This window comes from Macaca fascicularis, chromosome 16 (assembly GCF_037993035.2).
Source record: "Macaca fascicularis isolate 582-1 chromosome 16, T2T-MFA8v1.1".
Taxonomy (NCBI): domain Eukaryota; kingdom Metazoa; phylum Chordata; class Mammalia; order Primates; family Cercopithecidae; genus Macaca; species Macaca fascicularis.
Window position 1 is genome coordinate 37,750,242 of NC_088390.1, and position 12,735 is coordinate 37,762,976.

Genomic DNA, 12,735 nt, shown 5'->3' on the forward strand with positions numbered 1-12,735 from the left:
TGCTCGGGAGGCTAAGGCAGGAGAATCGCTTGAACCTGGGAGGCAGAGGTTGCCGTGAGCTGAGATCATGCCACTGAGACTCCGTCTCAAAACAAACAAACAAACAAACAAACAAAAACAGACCTGAACACCCAGGCTCTGTCTTCTTGTGGAATCCCTTTAGGATTCCCTTTGTGGAATTCCTGTGTGAATGCTAACACAGAGGATTATTACTGTCAGAGCCCATACCTGTGGTCATCAGAGGCAGGTGCAGTGAGCGCTCAGAGAAGAGCCCTGGATGAGATGGTGTTGGCAGGGAATGAAAAGCCAATATGATCACTGCCTTCCAGTTACAGAGTCTAACAGGAGGGCCCAGTCGCAGAAGCCACAAGAGGACTGTTTCTCCATCTAGCAGAAAAACATCCCCATGTTGTTTGAGGATCTGAAGGATGCATACAAACAGAATCTGCGTTCCTACTCTAATGAATGTTTCCACTTATTGGAAAAATAAAGGCCACGTGTGGTGGCTCACTCTTGTAATCCCAACACTTTGGGAGGGCAAGGCGGGCAGATCATGTGAGGCCAGGAGTTTGAGACCAGCCTGGCCAACATGGCAAAACCCATCTCTACTAAAAATACAAAAATTAGCTAGGCATGGTGGTGCACGCTTGTAATCCCAGCTATTCAGGAGGCTGAGGCACAAGAATTGCTTGAGCCAGGAAGGCAGAGGTTGCTGTGAGCTGAGATTGTGCCACCTCACTCCAGCCTGGGCGACACAGCAGGACTCTGTCTCAAAAAAAAAAAAAAAAGAAAAAGAAAATAAGAACAATAATAATTTAGTATCCTTACTATTTTGCTTTGGCTGATAGGAAGCTCACGGCTAAATTGTCTTTGACATAATAAGCATATTCTTTCTCTCAGTTGGTTTCTGGTATCTTCCCTCTTGGAGGAAGCAGAGAATCACTGCAGACTGGCAGGCCCTTATCAGATAGTCTCCATTCCAGGTGTCTGAGATTTGTCTTTCTCCTTTCCCCAGGGTGCAGCAGTTAGAGGAAGAAAATACAGAGCTTAGAACAACAGTGACTCGGCTCAAGTCTCAAACAGAGAAACTGGATGAGGTGAGTAGCAGATCCAGGCTTGGGGCCAAACTCCCAGAGGGGGAGGGCTGGCCATCGGGGGCCTTTAGTTTATTGCTCCTGAAATTCTAAACAAATGCCCTACCCCCTAAGAAATGCAAAAAAAGTGAATAACAACTTGTGTTTCTGTATTTCTGATTTTCCAAGGTTTTTACAGTGAATGTATTTATTACTTTATACAGTGGAGAAGAATTACAGTTTTAGAAAGAGGTTAGCTTCTATTTGGGCTAATACCTTCAATTCAGGTTGCATCTAGCATTGTTGAAGGACTTCAGAGGCCTGAGGTTTTTAGTTGTGTTTCTAGAATCATTGGGGCTCTGGCCGTTTCTGTAAGCCAAGACTCAGGGCTCCGTCTGAGGGAGCTGGTTTCACTGTGCATCTGCCTTGTGAAGATGTCTGACCAGACCCCAGGGATACCCCTGGACATAGTGAGCCCCTCTCTGGAAACTCTCCTTCCCCGACCGGGTCTCCCTGCTCCAGGAGCGGCAGCGCATGTCTGACCGTCTGGAGGACACCAGCCTGCGGCTCAAAGATGAGATGGACCTGTACAAGCGCATGATGGACAAGCTGCGGCAGAACCGCCTCGAGTTCCAGAAGGAGCGGGAGGCGACGCAGGAGGTGGGTCCCAGGCCAGCAGGCACCAGGGCTCCTTCCAGCGTCCCTGCTCCTGCCAACCTGCCTCTCTCCCTCGCAGCTCATCGAGGACTTGCGGAAGGAGCTGGAGCACCTGCAGATGTACAAGCTGGACTGCGAGCGGCCAGGAAGGGGCCGCAGTGCCTCCTCTGGCCTAGGCGAGTTCAATGCCAGGGCCCGCGAGGTGGAGCTCGAGCACGAGGTCAAGCGGCTCAAGCAGGTGGTTCTAGCAGTCTCTGTGTCCAGTGGGGCGGGGTGGCTGGGGCCACCGCCTGGGTTTCCTATGCAGGATCTGTGACAGGGGAGCCCAGAGCTGTAGCAGCACTGCCTGTCTGCTTCTCAGCAACCTGTTTGTCAGGGCTGGCTGTCCCATTTCACAGTCAGGAAAATCGATCTGCAGATCTCCCCCTTATATCCATATAAAGAAATAGACACTGCTGTCTGCCTTGGTGCTCAGGGTGGAGGATGAGACTATACCCAGCTGCAGTACAGTGCCCGCTGGCATTGGGTTCTCTCAGAAGTAGACCCTGAGGTCAAGGTTCCTTTTTTTTTTTTTTTTAAAGAGACAGGGTCTTCCTGATACCCAGGCTGGAGTGTTTTGGCACAGTCATCGCTCACTGCAGCCTTGAATTCCTGGGCTCAGGTGATATTCCTGCCTCAGTCTCCCACATAGCTAGGACTACAGGCACCCACCACCATGCCCAGCTAGTGTTGTTTTTGTTTTTTGAGGCAGGGTCTCACTGTGTTGCCCAGGCTGGAGGGCAGTAGTGTGATCACAGCTCACTGCGGCCTCAAATTCCTGGGCTCAAGCAGTTCTCCTGCCTCAGCCTCTCGAGCAGTTAGGACTACAGGAGAGTGCCACCACACCTGGCTAATTTATTTATTTATTTATGTATTTGTAGAGATGGGGTCTCCCTATATTGCCCAGGCTTGAACTCCTGGGCTCAAGGGATCCTCCCGCCCTTAGCCTTTGAAAGTGTTGGGATTACAGGAATGAGCCACTGTGCCTAGCCAGAAGATTGCAGTTCAAGGAGCACTGCCTTAGCTAAAGACCATTGGGTGGGGGAGTGGATCAGGAGGAGGCAGTGGCCAGGTGGTGCTGGTTGAAGTGTCAGCTCTGCCTGACCCTGCAGGTGGAAGAGCCTGCAGCATAAATTATCCTTCTGAGTTTGTTCCACTGGGGACAAAGGGACTGGTGGCTGTGCTCTCACAGAAGTCCTAAAACCCCAGCCCTTCTCCTAGTCTAGGGGTGGGGCGCCCAGGGTCCCAGGTGTGAGCATTAGGGCTCTTTAGGCAAAAGCTGGCACGTGAGACTGGTGCATGGTATCTGGGTGGGTCTGCCTGGGACAACTCCAGCCAAGCAGGGTTCAGAGCATGGCTGCCGGGGAGCCAAGGAAATGAGCTGGCCGGCCTGCCCAGAGAGCCCAGAGCATCACTTCCTTCGGCAAGGGCCAGTGTTGGAGGCCGGGCTGCTGGGTGGGTGGTGTCCCTACGCAGGGCCCAGGGAGGAAGGGATGGCCAGGAGCCTTGGCTGCTCTGAGCAGGGCTATAACTCCTCCACAAACCCTGTGCACTCCCAGGACGCCGGGCCCCTGGACCAGGACCCAGCCCTCTTACCCCCTAGCGCCTGGCAAAGGCTGCAACATCTATGGCCCCTTGAACTGGCCGTGATGCATACCTGTGGGAATGGCCCTGGCGGCGGGTCGGGGATGGTGGATGTGGAGAAGTGGGTTCCAGTGGGCTGTGGATGCTTCTTGGGGTTGACGTCACTTTTGTCCTTCTCTCTGTAGGAGAATTATAAGCTGCGGGATCAGAATGATGACTTGAATGGGCAGATCTTGAGCCTCAGCCTCTACGAAGCAAAAAACCTCTTTGCTGCCCAGACTAAAGCCCAGTCTCTGGCTGCGGAGATAGACACTGCCTCGCGTGATGAGGTAACCACATCACTGGCTCTTGCTTTGGGGCCTGGCCGCTCCTCTGTAATTCCTTCTCCCAGCCCCCGCCTGCCCAGAGTGAGAAAACCAGGCCAGGGCTTGGCAGAGAGTCCCATCTACAACTATCCCACATGACAGAGGGCAAAGCCGTGAGCAGGGGAGGGGGCTGCTGGAGAAGTCAAGTCAGCTCTGAGTTCTGCCTGTGCTGGAAGGAGTGCAGGTTTGGTTCAGAGTGCCGTGGGAGTCTTAGGTCTGCCAGAAAAGTGCCAACATAGCCAGCTGAGTGGATCAAGCCATGACTCTGGGTTAGGCTATCACTCCCACTCTTCCCAACCCAGAGGGAGAGGACATTAGCATTTCTCCAGCACCTGCTGCTTCTGTGATGTGTTTTCACTGAACCTCCTGATGACTCTGAAGCTTTAGGAACAGCTCCACATTCCAAGCTTGGAAGGTGGAACCCAGGACCACCCAGCTAGGGAGGGAGAGGGACCCAGCTCTCTCCAGAGCCAAAGCCTACCCTTCCTGCCACACCAGAGTGTGCTTATGAAAGGCCGGGCCTCCAGAATGCCCTGGCTGCATTTGAACAGGAATTGTAAGACACTGTCACTGAGCCTTACCCTCTGTCTGGGACACGGGGTGATGAACTGACCTCTGTCCTCAAAGAGCTCCCAGGTGAGCTGGGCCCCAGCCCCAGGGCAGAGGCAGCATGTCAGCAGTGTCCGAAAGAACACTGTCCTGGAGAAGAGCAGTGTGGGGCTGGGGGTGGGGAGAGGTGTCCAGGCAGGAGACAGCTCCCCTTTGGAGTCTTAGGGGCCCTGGGACTTTGTCAGTCTTGATTTTAAATGACTAGCCCATGTTCTCTACTTTTACGAAAGATTACCCACACCTGGGCCCCCTCTACAAACTGATCACATTGGAATCTCTGGGGGTGGGGCCTGGGCACCTGCATAGGTAATACTAGGGGCTGAGCCACTTCGACTCTCGTCCTGGCATCCAAATGCTGAGGCTGCCCTGGGGCCCGCCTTGCCCAGGGTCTCCTGATGCCCTGTGTCGTTAGGCACTGGCCTGCGACAAGCCTGGGAATCTGGACTCTGCCTGCACCCCATCCCAGGCCCAGCCACTGACCTATCTTTCCCATTTCCTTCAGCTAATGGAAGCCCTCAAGGAGCAGGAGGAGATCAACTTCCGGCTGAGGCAGTACATGGACAAGATTATCCTCGCCATCCTGGACCACAACCCTTCCATCCTCGAGATAAAACACTAAGGCACGGGGCTGGCTGCAGAGCAGCCTTAGGACCCTGGAACCAAGGGGCAGACCCTGCCCAAGGATGCAGGCCTAAGCCGGGCCTCACACTCACTGTAAATGTCTCTCTGGCCACCATGCATTACGTGTACCTGTGTATATATGTGGGGAGGCTGTGCACACGAGCGAGGGGTGAGTGGCCATGGCTATGGGCAGCATCCACACGGTTAGCCGTGCATGCACTTTGTGGCCCCTTTGCAAGGGGCGGAGGGTACTGGAAGTGGGAGGGGGCAAGGTCTGCTATCAGGAGTTACTGTAAAAACAAGAACTGGAAGCTTGTGTTTCTGGTACTGGGTAAAATGATTCTACCTCTGGGGATAATGATCCACATTCGCTCTAGTACGATGGGCTTTCACCCCACTCCTAGTCCCCTGGGCGTGGGAGCAAAATTGTGATCTTTCCTAGGAGTTCGAATGCCCCATATTTGTGTCCTCGCCAGCTCTTTGGCCACCTTTCAAGCCCCGGTGTTCAAGCTCAGAGAGGATGAAGGGGCATCTGGAGGGTCCACGAGATGGGGCCCTCACCGAAGGCCTTGGCCGCCGGCCGGCAGCCCTCTGTGATGTGTATGCAGAGTGAACAGAGGACTCGGGTTTCAGAGAAGCTAGTGCAGGGCACCCTCATCCTGTAGAGTTCATGCACTCCCCATCCGTGCTACCTACCTCCCCGTTTCTGTTTCGGTTTTAAGACAATGAAGCAGCATTCACTGGGTGTAACATGAAGGGATAAAAACGAAGGAGAAAGAGAGTTTGGGATGGGATGTCTAAGGCAGGAGTTGACATCTGGCAACCAAAGAAATGAGTTTTGGGGAGGAACACAACTCCCATCCCAGTTTCCTTCCCATGGCTGCATGTTAAGATGGATGCATGGAGAGACCATCTGCCTGGCTTCCTGTCTTCATTCTCCACACAGCCTGGTGATGGCAGGCCTGGGTTTGGATTTCAGAATCTGAGCTCCGGGCTCCACTCATGTGGCAGCAAGACCACTTCGTTCCAGCATTTAGAAACACACCTGTATTTGGTTCTCAGTCATGGGAGCCCTCGCTGCACTGGTGGGAGGTGGTTGGGAAAGTTGCAGGAAAACCTTAGTCTTCCATCCTTCCGATCCATGGTGGAAATTCACGCCATGGATTTTTAATGGATCTTTTGTTCTAGGCAGCTGGGAATAGACATGGTACTTACCTTAGAGTTTTCCGATTTATCTCAATTTTATATGGCTTGTGATTCATTTTCTTAATCCAAATATATATAAACGTGTGTGGTCTTATTTTCCCCCCTGCAGTTTCTTGTTTTCTTCAGCACATCTTATAGTATGAGAAGGAAGGTTTGGGCATGTTGGGAAGGACAGTGGAAGGGGAGACACAGAAAGAAAGGGCAGTGACGGTGAGGAGAGGGGATCTGGGGACTTGGGTGTGAACCCTGCATGACAAAGACAGGGCTGTGGCCAGGACCAACCTTCAATTCCATTCTAATCAGCCTTTGCATTTGTTGGATCTTGTGGCTTCTTTTGAATCCTATGTTGGGGATTAGTTTCATGCTGCAAATAATGGGGTTGCATTGGTCTGATCCAAGACTTTGGAGCCACCCACACCGGGAAGACTAGGCTAGGCAGTCGGTCTTCTGGAGTTTCTCAGCCCCTTAGGATGCGGGTCTCCTTGGGCTCCCCCAAGGGTCTGCAAAGAGGCAGTGGAAGAAGGCATGAGGAGAGGGTCTCTTGAGAATTTGCCAATAGGAAGCAATGGCCATGGCTGAAAGGAACAAGACAGATCCTGACATAGCTTTGGCCTGGGTGTTAGGTCGAAGGAGTACTGGTGCGTGGGGGCCTTGCCCCAGGGTTGAGTATTTTCTATGTAAAATGTTATCTACTCTTTGGCTGCACTGGAATTTCAGAGAAGGCTGCAGAGGCCTGGGTTCCACAGCCTGAGTCACAACGTGGGAAGGAATCTGCCATGGGAAAGGCGGGCGGAAGCAGCTGGCAGCCTGGGGTGTGCTTCAAGCTCCTCCCTCTAGGGGGCGCCGTGGGAACAGGCTCCAGGAGGCGGCTGGAGTCCAAAAGGCCCCTGGGACAGCGCCAGAGGGGCCTCTGGAACAGGACTGGCTTTTAAATGGGGGGCTGAATTCCAGCTCACACACACCTCAAGTCCAACCTTACTCTCTTCAGCCAGAATACATTTCTTGTAAAACCTGGCCTGTCTGCTTGGCTTTTAAAGATCACATATGTTTGTAAAAATATTCTTCTGGGCTCAAAAGCTAGCTTGAGGGGGCAGATGCCCCAAGGGTCCCAGCTCCACAGCCCCTGGCAGGTCCCAGAGCCCTTGGTGGTAGGGATGGAGCTTGATCTTTGTTTCTGCCCTTACACCTCAGTAGTGGGGCTGCAAGGTAGTAGACAGGATGCCTAGTTAAGTTTGAATTTCAGATAGACAAATAATTTTAGAATGAACATCTGTACTTCAGATAGACAAATAATTTTAGAATGAACATCTGTACTTCAGACAGACAATTTTAGAATGAACATCTGTACTTGGGACAGATGTTATTTTTAGAGATAGGATCTTGCTCTGTTGCCCAGGCTGGAGTGTAGTGGTATGGTCATAGCTCACCATAACTTTGAACTCCCAGGCTCAAGTGATCCTCCTGCCTTAACTGCCTCAGTAGCTGGGACTACAGGCATGCACCACCACGCCCAGCTAATTTTTCTTATTTTTTGTAGAGACAGGGTCTCACTGTGTTGCCTCACTTGAGCTGCTGGCCTCAAGTGACCCTCCCGCCTCAGCCTCCGAAAGCACTGGGATTACAGGCACGAGCCACCATGCCTGGCTGGCCAGGACATATTTGAAATGCGGAGATTTGAAAAATTCTGATGATGAGACTGAGTCCTCAGACATTCCGGTTTAATTGTTGTGGGTGTGACCCAGGCATGGAATTTTGTAAAGAGCTGCTCAGGTAATTCCAATTTAATTGCGTGTCCTACTTGGGGTTTTTTTGTTTGTTTGTTTTTATTGTTTTGCTAAACCTGGCAACCCTACCAAGTAGGGATTAGCAGTAACTTATCTGAAATCTAGAGGTGTTTTTTGGGTGGGGCGAGGGTTTCTGTAGTAGACTCAGATTTTACATGGCCCTGAGCTGCCCTGGTGTTCAGTTGGAAGTCACGCAAAATGAACTGAACCAGGAGTGAGCTTTGTATACATTATCTGCTAGAAAATGAAGTGCCTCCTGATTCAGCAAGTCCCTGTGCGGTGAGAGGCTTTAAGAAAGTTCTAGTAAAAATGTTTTTTTTCTTTTAACTTTGAATTGGCCAGAGTTAATCCTAGGTCATTTTATTTTAAACTGGTATATTTCTTTGCGAACTGTCACAGAGAAATTCCTTTTCGTGACTATTTCTGACCTATTTAAAACATGAACAGGCCAGAACAGTGGCTCACGCCTGTAATCCTAGCACTTGGGAGGCAGTGGCAGGCGGATCGCTTGAGCTCAGGAGTCCTAAACCAGCCTGGGCAACACAGTGATACCTTGTCTCTACCAAAAGTTAAAAATGAAAAAACACAAAGCTCAGGAACCTGCATGAGGGCCTAGAACAGTGGGCTCAGCTTTGGCTGTGTATTGGAAATACCTTGGGAGATTTCTAAGCTTCTGCTGTCTGGGCTGAACCGCCAGAGGTTCGGATTGAATTGGTGGGGGTGTGGTCCAGGCATCCAGATATGTAAAGACCTCCCCAGGTGATGATATGCAGCCCGAGGTTGAGACTTCCCTGTCCTGGAAGGTCATTGGCCAGAGGTAGAAGAAACTGGTCAAAGTGGCTGTTGGGCTTGTCAAGCCCATGGCTGAATGACAGCAAGCACTCTTGCTGGGAGGGTACCTTTTCCTGTTATGTTGTTGAATGGTCCTGGCCTGCAGGATGGGAGACCAGATGCCTTCAGGAGCTGGTGGATCCAACTGTTCTCACCAACCTGGAGGTTAGCAGACCAGAGTGGGCGGGCAGGACCTCGGCCTGGTGGCCCTGGAGTCAGTGGGTGGCATGTGTTGGGATATACTGGCTACAGGCTCATTCCAAAGAGCAGGTAGAACAGAGTCGGCAGGGAACTGACAGGTGAGGCTGTCCCCTCGAAAGCAGCCTCAGAAACAGCTGCCACCTATTTGCATAGCTAAGCAGGAGGAGATAATTTTTTTGTGGGTTTTGCCTCTGGTCTGTTTCCTGACTGGGTTGATAAGGGAGTTCCAGCTCTTTCCCTGTTAGCCAAACCAGCATCCCCCTCACACACTGGACACTCCGGTGCTAGTCCGCTGGTGCTGGTGTTCAGGGGAGTAGGGGTGGGGGATGCAAGTGCGGGTTCTTGGTTCCAGTGAGGGACTTAGCCAGCAGAAGCCTCCAGGGGCCAGCAGGGCCAGGTGAAACTGGGAGAATTGAAGCCTTCTTTCTATGTCCTGTGTGTGTGGTGGGGTTTACTGCATTAGCAAATTTAAACTTAAAAACGAACTCTAGGCCAGGCACGGTGGCTCGCACCTGTAATCCCAGCACTTTGGGAGGCCAAGGCGAGTGGATTGCCTGAGCTCAGGAGTTCCAGACCAGCCTGGGCAACATGGTGAAACTCTTGTCTTTATTTTTCAAAAAACAAACACTAACTTTAGATGTGATCGTACCAGGAAAGTTTTGCATGGTCACCATGCCAAGAAAATGACTTTGGTTGCCCGGCAGATCCGCAGTGACTCTTTTTCAAGGGCTATTGTGGATTCTAGATTGAGGAAAGGGGCCACCTAGGACTCAGTGCTGGTATCCTCCACAGTCCTTTCTCCTAGACTCTGGCCCTCCTGTTGGGACCCAGGGAATCCCCTCTAGGGTGACACTGCTGGCTGGTAAGACGGAGGCCTGCTGCGCCAAGGGACCTCAAGTTAGAAGGGCCGTTCATTCAGTGGATGACTTTGAGCGCTGATCCTAGGCACCCTTCAGGTCCTCACTTCCTGCCCTGAGTGCACATGTGAATGGAGCAGCCAGCAGGAAGCAGGAGAGGCTGGAACCAGGAGCCTGCCCTACCTGCATGGCAGGACAACTCCGAGGCCCTTCTGCCATATTCGCTGCTGCCCACCGGAGAAAATAGGCTGCTTTCTAGAAAGATTTGTTTCTAAAAGTGTAGACCCCGGGGAAGTATAATGCCACCATGCTCACCAGGCAAGGTTTCCCATATGGCCTTCCTGCCCTGACCTCGTAGGTTGCTCCTCTCCCCATCTGTAAGGTAGAGATGTCTGCCCCGGAGCCACCAGCTGGGGATGGCATCCAGGCCGTGTCTCCTGCAGGATCCAAGTGCTGTTGTCCCCAGGGTAACCCTGCCTCCTGCTGGGGCCCATCCGCTTTGCTGTGCTGCACAGGCTGTCTTCCTCTGCATGGTTTGCGGTCTTTGTCCTTGTGCCTTTTCTTCCCCATCGCCACTGTACAGGATTTTCCACATTACCCACTGCCTCCTTTTCTACATAGTCTCGTCTCCCTGACCTTTCCCGAGCCCTGTAAATGTGTACGTTTTCCACGTGCCTCCCCCAGGTGAGGCCAACTCTCCCGGGCACATTCATCCACAAGGATCAGGCCCCACCTACCCTTGGCTCACTCAGCCTGTAGACTTGGTAACTTTGTACAGAATCTTTCATTATTGTCTTAAACATGGGAGACTAGGACCCACTTAGTCCCTCCTCCAGCCTGCAGCTAGTTTAGGAGCCTTGCATTCCAGAAAAGGGCAACTTTGTGTAAAGCAGCTTCTCCCACAGAGCTTTTCCTGCATTGTTGGCGATGTCCGGCAGAGCATCACTCTTTAACCTGGGGCACTGAGTGGCCCCAGCAGAGATGTCATGGGACTGCAGCCACTCCGTGTACCATCTCTGCCCCCAGAGGAAGACCTGTCCGTGGTTCCAGGCCTGCCTTGAGGCCACCATATCTGTGTCTAGAACAGCTGCGGGCGCCACTCGGGCCGAAGGAAGAGGCGTTAGCTGCTGCCCTTGCCTGCTGTGAATACCTGCCCAGCCCTTCCTTGTCTGCTGAGGTGCTCAGACCAGAGTGCCATTAAATACCGGCTGATGTCACGGAGCGGACGGTGCATTGCCGAGGACTCACTCACAGCTGTGGGCCCCCTTCCATCTCCTCCCACTTTCTTGGCTGGGTCTTCTGAGGCCTACGTGGAATGAACTACACATGTGGCCTCATGCCCAAGCGTTTGTTCGATGGCTTCTGACTCTGGGATTCAACTTGATTTTTTTGCCCCAGGAGGCCCTGTCTGGAAACAGGCTTAGCTTTAGGGCTGGGGTGGGACCTGCCCTGTGGGCCCCAGGGAGGGGATAGCGGGGGTGAGGCCCTGAGGCTGTCCAGGGTCCGAGCTCTTTGCCTCCAACCTGCTTCTGCCTCAAAAGGAACAGGCTGTTGGTGGCAGGCTCCTCCCGGGGAGCTGTACTGTACAGACCAAGGTGTAAATAAACAGTTTGCTCTTCTCGCCTGACTGAACCGAGTTTCTTTGGTTGCGGGAGGGTGGGCAGAAGAGGCCTGGTTCCAGGGCTCACAGGGACGGACGGTCTCCCTTAAAAAGAGCAATCCCCTACCCTCACCACGTTTGTGGTTCCCAGGGTGGCAGGTGCTGTCCCCAGGGGCAGCGTGGAGTGGGGGCGGTGTCACTCTGCAGTCCCTAGGGGAGAAGACGTGGATCCCAGAGGCCTCTGTACCACCACCATTCCAGCCACAGGGCTATGATGTTTGGAAACTTTGTCCTCTGGCCATGTTCTTTCCCACTGAGGTCTTCCTAGGGGTTCAGTGGGGTCCCAATGCCATGCTTTCTCCATATCCGCCACTGTGGCTCCCCAGGGTGACTGCCCAATGCCTCCACTCAGGACTGGCTTCAGACCTGCCAGTGCTGGTCTCTGCCACACCATCAAGTACCAAGGTGGTCCCCAGTTGAGTCACCCAGACCCCTGGATTTCTGCCCTCTGCCCCTTCCTCTGTTACGGGATTCCAGGCATGGAAGTGGCTTCCCAGGTGGCCCAGGCCCTCCACCTCCCAGTGCAGGCCCTGGTGCCATGAGTCCTCCAGGGAGGGCAGACAGCTCCCCACTCACTGGACTTACACAGCCTCCTGGCTCAGGATCCTGGGAGTGCTGTGTCATCCTGGATCTTTATTGCCTCCTTCCTTTTTTTTTTGTTTTTGTTTTTGTTTTTGTTTTAAGATGGAGTCTTGCTCTATTGCCCAGGCTGGAGTGTAGTTGCACAATCTCAGCTCACTGCAACCTCCGCCTCCCGGGTTCAAGCAATTCTCCTGTCTCAGCCTCCTAAGTAGCTGGGATTACAGGCACGCAACACCACGCCTGGCTATTTTTTGTACTTTTAGTAGAGACGGGGTTTCACCATGTTGGCCATGCTGGTCTCGAACTCTTGAGCTCAAGTGATCCGCCCGCCTCGGCCTCCCAAAGTGCTGGGATGACGGGCGTGAGCCACCGTGCCTGGCCAGTTCCCTCCTTCCTCCTCATATTCCTTCTTTCCTTCCCAATTGGGGCTGCCAGATTTGGCAAGTAAGAATACAGGATGCATAGTAAAACTTGAGTTTCAGATAAGTAATCCAACGAGCCTCATCTTTACTTGATTACAAATAGGGTCTTTACATTGCAAAGACCCTGTTTCCAAAATGAGCTTGCATAGGTATTGGGGCTTAGGACTTCAACATATCTTTTGGGGGGGACACAATTCAACTCGTAACACCTATTGAAGGAGGTCTTTGGAATTGCCTCAGTTTA

At 52.6% G+C, this 12,735-nt stretch overlaps 1 protein-coding gene across 2 annotated transcripts in view; it reads left to right on the plus strand.

The window, feature by feature from the left end:
• Window positions 1–11,448, plus strand: part of RAB11FIP4 (RAB11 family interacting protein 4) — a 150,610-nt gene extending 139,162 nt beyond the window's left edge. For both annotated transcript variants that reach the window (XM_015438147.4, XM_005583365.5), the window contains 5 exons: window positions 1,016–1,097; window positions 1,596–1,733; window positions 1,810–1,968; window positions 3,539–3,682; window positions 4,830–11,448. In XM_015438147.4, coding sequence (XP_015293633.2) covers window positions 1,016–1,097; window positions 1,596–1,733; window positions 1,810–1,968; window positions 3,539–3,682; window positions 4,830–4,946 — 640 coding nt within the window. In that variant the 3' untranslated portion in view covers window positions 4,947–11,448. The remainder of the gene's footprint in view (window positions 1–1,015; window positions 1,098–1,595; window positions 1,734–1,809; window positions 1,969–3,538; window positions 3,683–4,829) is intronic.
• Window positions 11,449–12,735: the final 1,287 nt, after the last annotated feature.